Raw genomic sequence first — 14,015 nt, forward strand, 5'->3', positions numbered from 1 at the left:
TGACCTGAGCTGAGGTCGGACACTTACCTTACTGAGCCACCCAGGCGCCCCGTAGTCCTTTTAAATAAGATTCTTCTCTTTGAAGCATACAAACCATAGTAGGTTGAAGAGAGCGTTATACTTATTTCTATAGTCATTCTAAATGGCTGTTAATCTACAGATAATTTCTATTGAAGACAATTACAAGGAATAATTTTGTGCAGATCAATATATAAACCCCATATGGTTTAAAAACTTACGATTAAAAAAAACAAAGAAAAAGAAAATGTCTTTCATCTAACTGCCCCCATAGGTTAGTGAGTGATTCAATTTGAAGGGTAAGCCCAGGAATTGTTCACAAGTAACCATGCCTTGACTTCTTCATTGTCAAAAAACATTAGGTGAAAATGCCTGACTTCAGGAACATAGCTTTGAAAGAACCATTCTAAAATGGTTTCTCTGCTGAGGCAAACATATTTACTAGGGTTATATATCACAGATAATGCACTGTCTCCTCTAGCACGCTTTTGGGGCAGCTTTGTTTTTCAAATGGGGATTGACCTTGGCTTGAGTCTCATCTGCTTTTGCATAGGTGTTATTTTTCTCCTAGGCACTCTCTTTTTTGCCTGCCGGAGTAGTTACTGGCAGTGACTTTCAAAAGATGTCAGTTTCATCCTCACTGCCCTACTGAGCTACAGTTTCCCCTCTATTGATTCACAGTGACAGTTTTCGTCCAAACGGCTCAACGCTAGGTAAACACTGATAATGTGGATACTGACAACCCAAGATACACAGATTCTTAGAAAGATGACTTATCCAGAGGACTATGCTGAACATTACAGGAGATATACAAATGAAACGAGGGTCCTGTCCTACAGAGAAGCATAATGCCGTAGAAAAAGCATGCGGTGGGGCGCCTGGGTGGCTCAGTGGGTTAAGCGTCAGACTTCGGCTCAGGTCATGATCTCACGGCTTATGAGCTTATGAGTTAAAGCCCCGCGTCGGGCTCTGTGCTGACAGCTCAGAGCCTGGAGCCTCTTCAGATTCTGTGTCTTTCTCTCTCTCTCTCTCTCTCTCTCTCTGCCCCTCCCTTGCTCACATTCTGTCTCTGTCTCTCAAAAATAAATAAAAACATTAAAAAATTAAAAAAAAAAGAAAAAGAAAAAGCATGCGATGAAGCAGCAAGACCTAAATTCTTGTCTAAAATCTGCCGCTGGCAATCTATGTGACCCTGAGGACGTCACGTCCTACATCTCAGGAGGCTCAGGACAGATCTAGGGACGACTTTCGGGGCGGTGGCCCTCACTGGGGAGTTTCTAGTAGAAAGGGCTGCCGGCCGCCAGAACGAGACCAGGCACGATCTGCACTTGGCGATCAGGGCCACAAGATCGCGGCACCTGGAGTCAGTAGGCTACACGGCTCCCAGGCGACGAACAGCTTACGGGGCTCCCCTAGGCCTCCAGCCGGCTGGGAGAAGGCGTGTTCGCGCCCGGGGATGAGCCGGAGCAGAAGGCCGGCTCCCCCCTCGGGTGGGAAGGACCAGCGGCTCGGTTCCCGCCCGGCGGCGCCAGGTAGAAAGAGGGGGATGGCTGGGCGTGGCTGTCACAAAGCCACCGGAAGCGCATCCTTTCTTTTCCGGTTGGGCCCGGTCCACAGAGCCCAAAATGGCGAGTCGGGGTACGGGGTCAGGGAGCTAGAGGGATCAAGTGGGGGACCGGTCCTCCCAGGGCCCCGCGCTCCGGAGCTCGGAGCTCCACTCTCCAGGCCCGGAGAGGGGCGGGAAGCGGGCGCCTCCTCCCCTAGGGCGGCGGGGAGGCCTGTCGACCTTGCAGCCGAGCCGAGGAAGAGGGAAGTGGCGTCCGCGGAAGCCAGAGCTGGGCGGAGGTAATGGAGAAGCCGCGTCGCCCCTGGGATTCGGTCCGGCGCGCTCCCGGCGCTGCGGGGCGGCACGTGCCAGTGGCAGCCCCCTCCCCCCCGCCCCCCGGCGACGAGCAGGGGCGGGGCCGGCAGCCTCCCGCGGCGCGCGCCGCTTGGTCCCAGCCCCGCGGCGGCTCGGCCCGGCCGGTCCTCGGGCGCCGGCCGCCGCGTCCCGCCTCCGCAAGCAACCTCTTTGTCCCCCAGGTGCGCGTGCAACCCAGGGATGCTCCCCGGGCACCTTTGGGGGCCGGCCACCCGCGGAGCGCTCCGGGGCGCGTTTGCGGTCGGGCCCGAGGGCGTCTCGGACTCGTGGTGGGGGTGGTGCAGCGGTGTGGCCGCTGCGCTCCGCGAGACTTCCGCGTTTCCGCCGGCTGGTGGTTGGGTCGCCGGAGGAAGGGGCATCCCAGCCTCCAAGACGTTAGCTTCTAGTGACCTAGAAATAGAGGAGGCGCCCCCCGTACCCTCTGAGCCTGGATAGGCAGCAGGAAACCAAGCTTTTGCTTGAATGCCCGTGGCATCCTCAAAAGAACTTTGTTGTTGTTTCTGCTGGCATACCTCGGGGAAAATCGGTCTCTCAAGGCCACCCTTAGCCCTACTTAAAGATCTATACGACCCTGACCCTGAGGAAATGTAAAGTCAAGAGAAGGGCTACCTTTACTAGGACCCTTCCTGTCTCAGAAGAGCCTTAATCATCACCCTTTCTTTTTCTATGTTTACAAGCCGACATTGTATTTAGTAAACAGGGCCGACTTGGCTTTCCAGTAAAGTAAGCAAAAAACGAATACACAGGTCCAGAATTGCACCGTGCCCTTAAGTCTTCCCCAAAAGTACCCCCCAAAATGTTGACATCTGGTTGCTCAGTTGGGGGTATTTGCTGAGGGGAGTAAGGTTATTTTTTTCGCCTAAATGCTTTACTTCTTTCTGATCGGGTTGTCTCAGTTCTCCTGCCAGTATTAATGCAACGGGAAGGAGAATATCAAATGTTCCACGAAGTAAAGGTTTCAGTCTTCTAAGAGGATGAAGGGGCAAAGAAGTTGTTTCCACCTAACTAAAGACAAAAGACTGGGATGATGTGTTAACGTTTAGAGACACTCGGACATGCCCTGTTTGTGAAGATAGGACAGGAAGCACACAGATTAACTGTTGGCTACTCTCAAAGCTCCTTTTAGCGAGTGGGTGCCAATATTTTCACCCACCAGCCTTTCCTCGACCTTTAACAAAAAAAGGAAAGTTATTGGGGCGCTTGGGTGGCTCAGTCGGTTGAGCATCTGACTTCAGCTCAGGCCGTGATCTCACGGTTTGTGGGTTCGAGCCCCGTGTCCAGCTCTGTGCTGACAGCTGAGCCTGGAGCCTGCTTCCCATTCTGTGTCTCCCTGTCTCTGCCCCTCCCCTCTCACACTCTGTCTCTCTCTCTCAAAAATAAACATTAAATTTTTTTTTTTAAAAAAAGGAAAGTTATCAATTGACATTTGCTTTTTCTGAGCCTTGCTTTGTGTCAAAGCTGAGTAAGAGAAAAAAAGAGAGAAATGTGCATCCTGAAGTAATCTGTGATCACGAGTGTCCTAATACGTGGCGGTTGATTTTAAAAGGGAGATTGGACAGGTTCTTTTCTGTTCATTCTTCTCTTATAACCGTAAATGGCAAGTAAATGTGTGCCATGTGGCTTTCTTCTTGACATGTTCTTCTTTTCTCCCCTCCTTCAGTGCCCTTGAGAAGATCCGCTCATTGGTTTTATACCAAACCTGACAAGGCCTCAGTTGTCCAAGGCCCCAGGAGGATGTCACACATAGGAGTAAAACTGTTCCTAGAGCAGATGATGATGAGACATCTGGAGGTGAAGGCATGCTTGTACCCCCACATGGAGGCTTTATGGGAGACTAAGGAGTCCGTGAAAGAGCGCTCCGGTGAGAGGAAGAAATCCAGCCCACGAATGGACAGTCTTGGTCCTGAGAGCGCTCACCAGCACTTCCGGAGCTTCTATTACCATGAAGCACCTGGGCCGCACGAAGCTGTCAGCCAGCTTCAGGAATTATGCCACCAGTGGCTGAGGCCAGAGATCCACTCGAAGGAGCAGATCTTGGAACTGCTGGTGTTGGAGCAGTTCCTGACCATTCTGCCCAGGAGCACCCAGAGCTGGGTGCAGAAGTATCATCCACAGAGCATCAAGGAGGCTGTGGCCCTGGTAGAGCGCTTTCAGAGGGAACCTGGTGGAATAAGTGATGAGGTGAGAGGATTCCTTACATGTACAATAAAATAGAGTAAAGGTGGATATATCTGGGGCGGGGGGATGGGGTGGATTAAGCCACTCTTCTGTTCCTTTAGGACAGCTAGGCAGGGTCTGGAGTCACAGGCGGGCGGCAGTTGCGGACGGCAGGTTTCAGAGTTCTGGCCATCTTTCTGGGCCTTAGAAAAAAGAAATGCCTTTTGCCCTTTTTCGGGCCGGGGTGAACTAGAGTTGGTGGGCCTAGTCTGGCATGGCCAAGGAGAGAGGACTTGAGTTCGTGGAGGCAGAGAAATAAAAGGCAAGACCGAGTAGGCAAAGGAGGAAAAATCCGGGGGAAAAGTGCACAGCACTTAGAGAGCAAAGGAGAGAGAGGGTGGTTAATAGAAGTATTAATCAGCTCTGGGAGGACTGAAGGAAGAGGAGAAATGGAAAGGAAAAAGTGAAACAAGGATCCAGAAAGAAGAAAAATGACTAAAAAACAAAAAAAAAAGGGAAAATGCCAACAGGGGAGTGGACAGAATCAGGATGCTGAAGGGTAGTGCCCTGTCTGGTGGGCGCACGTATCTCTGGGCCAGAAGAAAACCTTCCGTCACTCTCCCTTAGTGGTCTGCCCTTGGCCTTGCTGGGGAGTGGGGAACCAGGATATGCCCTCGGGAGAAGGCAGCACCCTTCCTTTCCATGGGGATCCCGCCTTGAGGAACACAGGGCAGGGTCTGTTTTTGGTGTCTCTCTACAACTGGATCCTACGGAGGGAGGTTAGAGTCCAAATTTTGCCCCGGTTTTTCCTCTCCCGCATCCCCTTTCTCCATGACATCCTTCCCTGGCCATGAGAGGATTGGAAAAAATCTGAGAATCTTTTTTTTTTTTTTTTTTAATCCAACTCATGATTATTTAGAGAAAAACTCAGAAGATAGAAATGCCCTTGGATGAGGATCCACGTCCAGAAAGCAAGCTCGTGAAGGCAGCCTGCCCCCACCCTGCTCGTGGCCTGAGCTGTGGCCTGTGTGGCTGGAGGCTGGCAGCAGTCACAGCTCATTTCATCTTACACTAATTTCCCCCAACGATGTATATGGTTCTCTGTGAGGAAATGGTGACGCAATATCGCTTTAGGTTTTTTTTTGTTACTTCCTTGAGTGCCACGCCCTTTCCTGAATCTGGGCTCTCTTGTTCATCCCTCCGCCACCACCCCGAAACCAAAAGTAAGTTCTGTGCTAACGAGGATGGGGATTATTTCTAGGTCGCAGCCCATGATCGGGAAAAGGGAGGAACAGCAGTGGCCCCAGGCTTTAAGTGGAAGCCCGCAGAGCCCCAACCAATGGGTGTGTTCCAGAAAGAATGTTGGAATACATACCGGGTACTACAGGAACAGCTGGGCTGGAATACTCACAAAGAAACCCAGCCTGTATATGAAAGAGGTGAGGAGCTTCATAATAATTCTCTTCTCCTGGGAGCTGTGACGGTAACCGGTTCAGCTGGAAAGTCATGGGAATTTGCCAGGCGCCCAGCCGGGCCGGCTGTTCGGACGTCTCTCAAGTTGGGAGTACAGTAGGCTAACGGTGGGCGGCGGTGAGGGTCAGCCTGGCGTACAGAAATGTCCAAACCATAGAACCCCGGTATTGATGGCGTGGACCTTGCTCCTTAGAAATTTGAGAGGAGAGAAGACGGAACAGGGACGGAGGGATCATCTCACACTTCTTATGTCAGGGAAGAAACTGGGGTCAGAAATGGATTGTCATGACAGAACGGGGTGGGGGGGGGGTGGAGAATGGCGCACCGGGAAGAAACACAGTATGAGACACACCACCTGCACTGAGGACCCAAGCCTTTCGTTTTCAACCACCTCGAATTCTTGCCCACCCCAGTAAACGATGTATTTGGTGAGAGGGAAAAAAAAACATAATGGCTTTCCTTTTGTCAAGTTCTCTCATGAAATCTGGGGGAACAGTCAACCGGGGAACCGGTTCTTTGGAGAGGTGGATGTTTGGTTCTTATTCACAAGGAGAAGGCCACTCTGGCACCACACACACACTTGTGAAGGTGAGCCATCTTTACTGAAGGACTCCTGATGTTCTGTGGTGTAGAAAGCAACTCAGGGTATTTGTGAACCTAAAAGAGAGAAATTTTCTCTGGCTCTTTTCCATCCACAGCGCTGCCTGCTCAAGAGATTCTAGCCTTTTCTGAGCAGAAAAGCCCCCCAAACTGGAAGATGGCGTCTGAGCTCATCTTGCCTGAGTTCCAGGTGAGCTGTACTTTCCAGCTTTCTCAGGCAGCCTGAACATGGCCTTGTCTGTGCTTTTCTCTGCTGCCCATGACCCACAGTGCTCGGCGGGTGCTCTGAGGCGTGTTAGCCCCGGATGTTCACCTCTAGGTAACTAGGCTGGGCACGGTGGCGACCGGGCCCTTCCCACGCTGCTTCCCGATCTCTGGCTTTTTCCTTTCCTGCCATCTCGCCTTTTTCCCCTCTAAATCTTAATACTCTTCTTTGGTGACTGGCCTGCTGTGTAATTCAGAAATGAGTGAAAGGGCGGCTTCTATAGTGGCAAGTACTGAACCCAAACCCATTCTTTTCTTTAGAGCTTGTTGACATTTGAAGATGTGGCCGTGTCTTTTTCTGAGGAAGAGTGGAAATTACTGGACCCTGCTCAGAAGATCCTTTACAATGATGTCATGCAGGAAAACTACGAGACTGTCATCTCTCTAGGTAAAGATTCTTCCTTTCCTTTGTGTGGAAGTTGAGTGATCTGGCCGCAGCTTGTGGAAAATCATCTCCTATGGGAGAGTCCCAGTGTTCCAGTAGCTGCTTGGGTCTCAACTGGATGGTGTGGGGGAAAGGAAAGACATATCCGGATCATTCCAAATAGATCCTGACTACAGTCATGTCTCCCCGTCTTCTGCTCTCACCGTCCTGGTCTAAGCTGCCGTCATCCCTGACCGTGTCTGCTTCAGCAGCATGGGACTTCCCTTCCCCATACTGCTTCACGTGCGCGCCTGGCGCTTCCTTCTCAGCTTCCTCCTTGTGTGTCTACTCACAACCATAGGAGACTAGAAAGAAGGTACTGAGTCTAAGATTCTGCCCATTTAAACACCTGGAGTAAATGAAAGTATGAGAGTCATTCGCTCTCCCTGAAAGTAATCTGGCATTATGATAGCAGTCCATGACCTCAAGGTTTTCTTCTCAGAACATTATTGTTAACCCCCTAAACTTGAAGTAATCTGTTTAGAACAGTGGGGAAAATCGCAGACCCAGGGTCCCCAAGAGTTCAAGGACAATCTTGGAGGGTCTCCTGCAGGTAAGTATATACATGGGAAGGGGAGAAATGTTCTTTGATAAGAACCTTTACAGGAGATTAATATCCCAAGATTCTACTCCTGTGTATTTTTAACGGAACTTCTTACTAAGATAATTGTAGATTCACATGCAGATTTAAAGTGTAATACAAAGAGAACCTGTGTACAGACACTTTAGCCAGTTTCCCTCAATGATAACTCTTGCAACAGTATCATATGATATTACAACTAGGATATTGATATTGATACAGTCTTCTGACCTGTATATTTTCAGTTTGTGTTGATTTGTGTATTTAGTTCTGAAAGTTTTATTACAGGTGTAAGTTTGCATATTCACCGCTGCAGTCAAGATACTGGACAGTTACATTACCACAAAGGCCTTTCTTTTTTTTAAAAAAAAAAGTTTATTTTGAGAGAGAGAGAGCACGCAAGCACGTATGCACAAGCCAGGGGGAGGGGCAGAGAGAGAGGGAGAGAGAGAATCCCAAGCAGGCTCTGCACTGACAGAGGCTGGGGCTCATACCCCAAGAACCTTGAGCCCATGACCTGAGCCTAGATCAAGAGTTGGATGCTTAACTGACTGAGCCACCCAGGCGCCCCACCACAAGGACCTTCTTGTTGCCCTTTTAGAACCACACACACTTGCCTCCTACATCTCACCCCATCACTGACCCATGCCAACTGCTGATCCGTTCCACATTTCCAAAATTTTGCCATTTCAAAATGTCGTATGAATAGAATCATAAAGTGTGTGACTCTTCGGCATTAGCTTTTTTCATTCAGAATAATTCCCCGGAAATTGATCTAAATTGTTGTGTGTATCATAGGTTTTTTTTTTTTTTTTTTTTTTTTTTTTTAACACTACTGAGTAGCACACCATGATACTGAGAGAGCGCGGTTTGTTTAACCATTCATCATTGAAAAGATATCTTTGCAGTCTTCAGTTTTTGCCCATTGTGAATGAAGCTGTCATGAGCATTTATGTACAGGATGTTTTACAGAGATAAGTTTGCATGTCTCTGGAGTAAATGTCTTAACAGTGCAATTGCTGGTTCATATGGCAATTACATATTTAATTTCACAAGAATGTGCCTGTTTCCCTGTGGTGGCTGTAGCATTTCGCATTCCCCACCAGCAGTGAATGAGTGATCTAGTTTCTCCTTATCCTTGCCAGTGTTTGGTTTGTCTCCATTTTATTTTTGCCATTCTGATAGGTATGTAGTGTTCTCTCATTGTGGTTTGGGGTTTGCATTTCCCTAGTGGCCAGCGATGTTTTATAGCTTTTCATGTGCTTTTTTGCCATCTGTGTATTCTCTTCAGTGAAATGTCTTTTACCTGTATTTTAATTGGATTCTTTTTTAATTGTTGAGTTTTGAGAGTTTTATATATATATACATATATATTTTTATGAACAAAGTCTTTTTTTAATGTTTGTTTATTTTTGAGAGAGAGAGAGAGAGAGAGAGAGAGAGAATATGCATGTGAGCAGGGGAGGGGCAGAGAGAGAAGTGGGCTCTGTGCTGATAGCAGAGAGCCCGATGTGGGGCTCAAACTCGTGAACTGTGAGATCATGACCTGAACCCAAGTTGGACACTTAACCAACTGAGCCCCCCATGCGCCCCTGTAAACAAAGTGTTTTTTTTAAATGTTTATTTATTTTGAGAGAGAGTGTGTGCAGGTCTGCGTGAGTGGGGAGGGGCAGAGAGAGAATCCCAAGCAGGCTCTGCGCTGTCAGTACAGAGCCCAACACCACTGACTAGGGACTTGACCCCACAAACCCTGGGACCAAGACCTGAGCCGAAATGAAGAGTCATGCCCAACTGACTGAGCTACCTAGGCGCCCCGAGAGTGTTTTATATATTATAGATTCTAGCGCTTTGTTGAATATGCAGATTGTAAATAGTTTCTCCCAGTCTGTATAATGTCTTTTCAATCTTCTTCCTAGGGGCTTCTGTAGAGTAAAAGTTTTTCATTTTGATGAGGACCAATTTTTTATTTAAAAAAATGTTACTTAATGTTTATTTATTTTTGAGAGAGAGAGAGAGAGACAGACAGACATGGTGCGAGTGGGGGAGGGGCAGAGAGAGAGGGAGACACAGAATCCGAAGCAGGCTCCAGGCTCAGAGCTGTCCGCACAGAGCCGGACCTGGGGCTCAAACCCACGGACCATGAGATCATGACCTGAACCGAAGTCGGACGCTTAACCGACTGAGCCACCCAGGTGCCCCAATGAGGACCAACTTTTTAAAGACTTTTTATTTATTTAAGTAATCTCTACACTCAACATGGGGCTCATCCTCATGGCCTTGAGATCAACAGTCACGTGCTCCACCAACTGAGCCAGCCAGCTGCCCCATGAGGACCAATTTCTCATTTTTTCCTTTTATACGTTGTATTTTTGGTGTCAAAGCTAGAACTCTGACTAACCCTAGATCCTCCACTGAATTGTCTTTGCACTTTTCTCAAAGATCAGTTGGGTATATTTGTATGTATCTATTCTGTTCCGTTGAGCTCTTTGTCTGTTCCTCTGCCAATAGTGTACTGTCTTGGTAACTGTAGCTATATAATACAAAAGACTTAATATCTGTCAAGTAGGGGCGCCTGGGTGGCGCAGTCGGTTAAGCGTCCGACTTCAGCCAGGTCACGATCTCGCGGTCCGTGAGTTCGAGCCCCGCGTCAGGCTCTGGGCTGATGGCTCGGAGCCTGGAGCCTGTTTCTGATTCTGTGTCTCCCTCTCTCTCTGCCCCTCCCCCGTTCATGCTCTGTCTCTCTCTGTCCCAAAAATAAATAAACGTTGAAAAAAAAAATTAAAGAAAAAAAAAATATCTGTCAAGTAGACGGATTCTTCCCCCTTTATTCTTGTTTGTAAAATAAAATTTTATTTTAGCCCTTTTAGGGCCTATGCCTTTCCACGTAAATTTCAGAGTAAGCTTATCAATGTCTACAAGAAACTGTTGGGATTTTGCTAGAAATTACATTAAACGTACGTATTAGTTTGAGGAGAATTGGTATCTTTACTATGTTGATATTTTTTTTGATTAGTGAACATAGTCTCTATTTATTTAGGTCTTTGATTTCTTTCATCAACTTTCTGTAATTTTCAGTGCACAGATCCTCTGAATGTTGTGTGAAGTGCGTGCCAAAGCATTTCATTTTCATTGGAGTATTTGGAAATGGTATTGTTTTTAATTTTGGTTTCTTGCACTCTCTTCATACGGGGATGCCACTGATTGTGTATTTTGATCTTGTCTTCTGTGACCCTACTCACTCAGTTATTATTTCTAGGAGTTATTTTGTAGATCCCTTGAGATTCTTATATCTAGGTCATCGCATTATCCGCAGTGCCTTTTGATTTCTTTTTCTTGCCTTAACTTTTTCTTGCCTTAGTTGGAATAGCTCCAACTTCCTGCTGTGTTGAATAAAAGTGGGAAGAGTAGACACCCTTGCCTTGTTCCCAGACTTTTGGAAACATTAAGTCTTTCACCATCACCTGTTAATGTTAGTATGGTTTTTTTTGTTGTTCATACTCTTTTATCAAGTCAATACAATTCCTAACTTAGTGTTTTTATCATGAATGGATGGGGGGATTTGTCAAATACTTTTCTGTGTCCGTTGATAGGAGTATGATCTTTAAAAGCTTGTTGATATGGTATGTTATGTTGATTGATTTCACATGTGGAGCCAGTTTTGCCTACTTGCAATAAATCCTTCTTGATCATGGTATATAATGCTTACATATTTTTGTATTCAGTTTGCCAATATTTTGTTCAGGATTTTTGCATTTAAGTTCCCGGGGGATGTTAGTCTGTAGTTTCTTTTTTAGTACTGACTTGATATGATTTTGCTGTCAGGGTAATACTGGCCTTATAAAAAGAGTTGGGTAGTATTTCCTCCTCTTTTCTGGAAGAAATTGTATGACATTGGTGTTAATTCTATAAATATTTGGTAGAACCCTCCAGTAACACCATATGGGCCTGGATTTGGAGGAGACCTAGTTCAACTATGAATTCACTTTGTGTAATGGTGATGGTGCTGTTCAGATGATCTATTTCGTGTTAGTTGGTCTAGTTTGTGGTTTTGAGGAACTGCTTCACTTTTTCCCCAACTTTTAAAAGACACGAACATAAGGCTGTTTATGGTATTCTCTTACCATCGTTTTAGTTGCTGCAGAATGTGTAGTGATGGACCCGATTTCCTTCCTGACATTGGTGATTTGGGTTTTCTCTCCTTTTATTTTTGTCAGTTGTGATAGAGGTTTCTCAATTTTACCAATTGCTTTGAAGAACAAGCCCTTTGGTGGTGACTTTTGCTCCGATCTTTATTATTTCCTTTTCAACTTGCTTTGGGTTTACTTTAGTTTTTTTCTCTAGTCTGTTGAGGTGGAAACCCAGAGTATTGATTGGAGACCTTTCTCCTTTAGTGTTGGAAGTGCTTGGGGCTGTGCCTTTTCCTCTGAGTGCCACGTATTTTAATATATTATAATTTCATTTTCATTCGACTGTGTCTTTTTACATTTTCTTGGAGACTTTCTCTTTGAACCACAGAACTTTCAGACGTGTATTATTTCATTTCCACATATTTTTAGATTTTCCTCTTTCTGTTTTTGATTTCTGGTCTGATTCCATTTTTGTCAGATTGCCTCTTGTCACTGTTGTGAGAAGTTGTGATTTTTTTTTTTTTTGTTCTTGCTCCAACGGGTGATTTTTGATTGTATCCTGATCATTTTATCTATTACGTTAGGAGAGTCTGGGTCACATTTCAATATTTTAATTTAATGAGCAGTCCCCCTATTTTAGTTTAGCACATAGGTTCTTTGCTGCTTTTGTGGGTTATGCTTCCAGTGACAGTTTAATTTTCAGAGGCTTCACGGTGTTATTGTGGTTTCCTTGGTTTTCGTGTTCCTGCCAGGGCTCCCATGTGTGCCTGCTGGTGTTGCTTGACGGGGAGGAAGGTATTTCGGAGGATAGAGTGCCTCTCTGTGGGAAAAGGGGAATCTCAGACCCTCAGGGATGAAGAGGCTTTCTGGGCCAGGCCACTGTGGCTAGGTTCCTCTTGCTAGTTCTGCCTGCCCGCTTTGGAGTCTCCTAGCTGGGGTTCTGATGTTGGCAGGCTTCCCATTCAGACCGGTGCAGGGATAAGCCTATCCAGGCAGCCTTCTGTTGCTAGGTTGATGGTGGGAAAACACTAGATCAGGGTTGCCATCTTCTGGTGGGTGTGGGGACGTAAGATGCTCTACTGTGTTACTCTGCTAGTCCTGGGAGCCCAAACCATTTTGCTTTCTTTTTAGCATCTTTTAGAACTCTCTGTTGGCTGTGGCTTGCGTTCTTTAACTGGTTCGTTATTGTGCCTCGCCAGGAGGATCCGGAGGAAATGCGTCTATGCCATTTGTCCGTATCGGACCAGGAATCACTTGTTCCCGTGTTTTTGAAAAAGCAGTCATCATAGATTTTTCTCTCCATTCCTATAGTTTTCTTGTTCTGGGACCCAGGCGGCTGACTCTTCTGTTTATTCCAACAGGGTTAAAGCTCAAAAATGACACTGGAAATGACCAACCTATATCTGTTTCTGCATTAGAAATACAAGCGTCAGGACGCAAAGTGTTACGAAAGGCCAGAATGAAAGTTGCCCAGAAAACAACAGGCAAAGAAAATCACGGTGCTACACGTAGGCTGCGGAAACGGCATCGAGCTTTCCTAGGGAGGAAAAGAAAGAAACTTTCAACTTGTAAACAAGAGCTTCCGAAACAAACGGATCTTCACGGGAAAGGCCATGCAGGAGAGAAACCTTTTAAGTGCCAGGAATGTGAGAAAAGCTTCAGGGTTAGCTCTGACCTTATTAAGCACCAGAGAATTCACACTGAAGAGAAACCCTACAAATGTCAACAGTGTGATAAGAGGTTTAGATGGAGTTCAGATCTTAATAAGCACTTAATGGCACACCAAGGAATAAAACCCTACAGATGCTCATGGTGTGGCAAAAGCTTCAGTCACAATACAAATCTACACACACACCTAAGAATTCACACGGGGGAGAAGCCCTTTAAATGTTATGAATGTGGGAAGAGATTCATTCAGAACTCTCACCTTATTAAACACCAGAGAACCCACACGGGTGAGCAGCCGTATACCTGCAGCGTATGCAGGAGAAGCTTCAGCAGGCGGTCAAGCCTCCTCAGACACCAGAAGCTCCACAGGAGAAGGGAATCCTGTCCAGGGGCTCCAGTCTGAAGAAAATCACCGTACGGCTCTTGACCCCAGAGGCGATGAAAGAGTGTAAAACTGTGAGGCACCCACGGTAAAGAATGTGTCACCAACGGGACATTTTGGAGGGGTACACGCCATACGTCACAGAAAGGAGTCTAAGCTGTCTCTCTCGTTCAGCATCGTACCTTCAGCGCCTGGCACGAGACTGATACACAATGAGTACTTGCTAAATAAACGAGTGGAAATATAGCTATCAAATACCTATAGTTACCTGCTCCTCTCTCTCTCTGTGTACCTGTCTGGTTACCCAGCTTCCCCACCCTCTGTGATCTAAATTCGGCAAGTATCGGGTGCTCAGCAAATACGTGAGAGTCTTGGGTCCTACTCTCATCCTCTCTCGGTAG

The 14,015-nt window shown here is 46.7% G+C and overlaps 1 protein-coding gene across 2 annotated transcripts; it reads left to right on the forward strand.

The window, feature by feature from the left end:
• Nucleotides 1-1,634: 1,634 nt before the first annotated feature.
• Nucleotides 1,635-13,869, forward strand: ZNF75D (zinc finger protein 75D). 2 transcript variants are annotated; one of them, XM_047082007.1, is made up of 6 exons: nucleotides 1,635-1,863; nucleotides 3,600-4,120; nucleotides 5,358-5,535; nucleotides 6,268-6,359; nucleotides 6,695-6,821; nucleotides 12,983-13,869. In XM_047082007.1, exons 2-6 carry the CDS (start codon nucleotides 3,674-3,676, stop codon nucleotides 13,633-13,635), a joined length of 1,497 nt encoding a protein of 498 aa, XP_046937963.1. In that variant the 5' UTR covers nucleotides 1,635-1,863; nucleotides 3,600-3,673; the 3' UTR covers nucleotides 13,636-13,869. The 2 variants fall into 2 exon arrangements, with proteins under 2 accessions (XP_046937963.1, XP_046937962.1); XM_047082006.1 differs by having other exon boundaries at nucleotides 1,636-1,863; nucleotides 12,926-13,869.
• Nucleotides 13,870-14,015: the final 146 nt, after the last annotated feature.

This window comes from Lynx rufus, unplaced genomic scaffold, assembly GCF_022079265.1.
Source record: "Lynx rufus isolate CCGP_SWC_20201006 ecotype Redwood Valley unplaced genomic scaffold, mLynRuf1.p SCAF_19, whole genome shotgun sequence".
In the NCBI taxonomy this organism is placed as follows: Eukaryota; Metazoa; Chordata; class Mammalia; order Carnivora; family Felidae; genus Lynx; species Lynx rufus.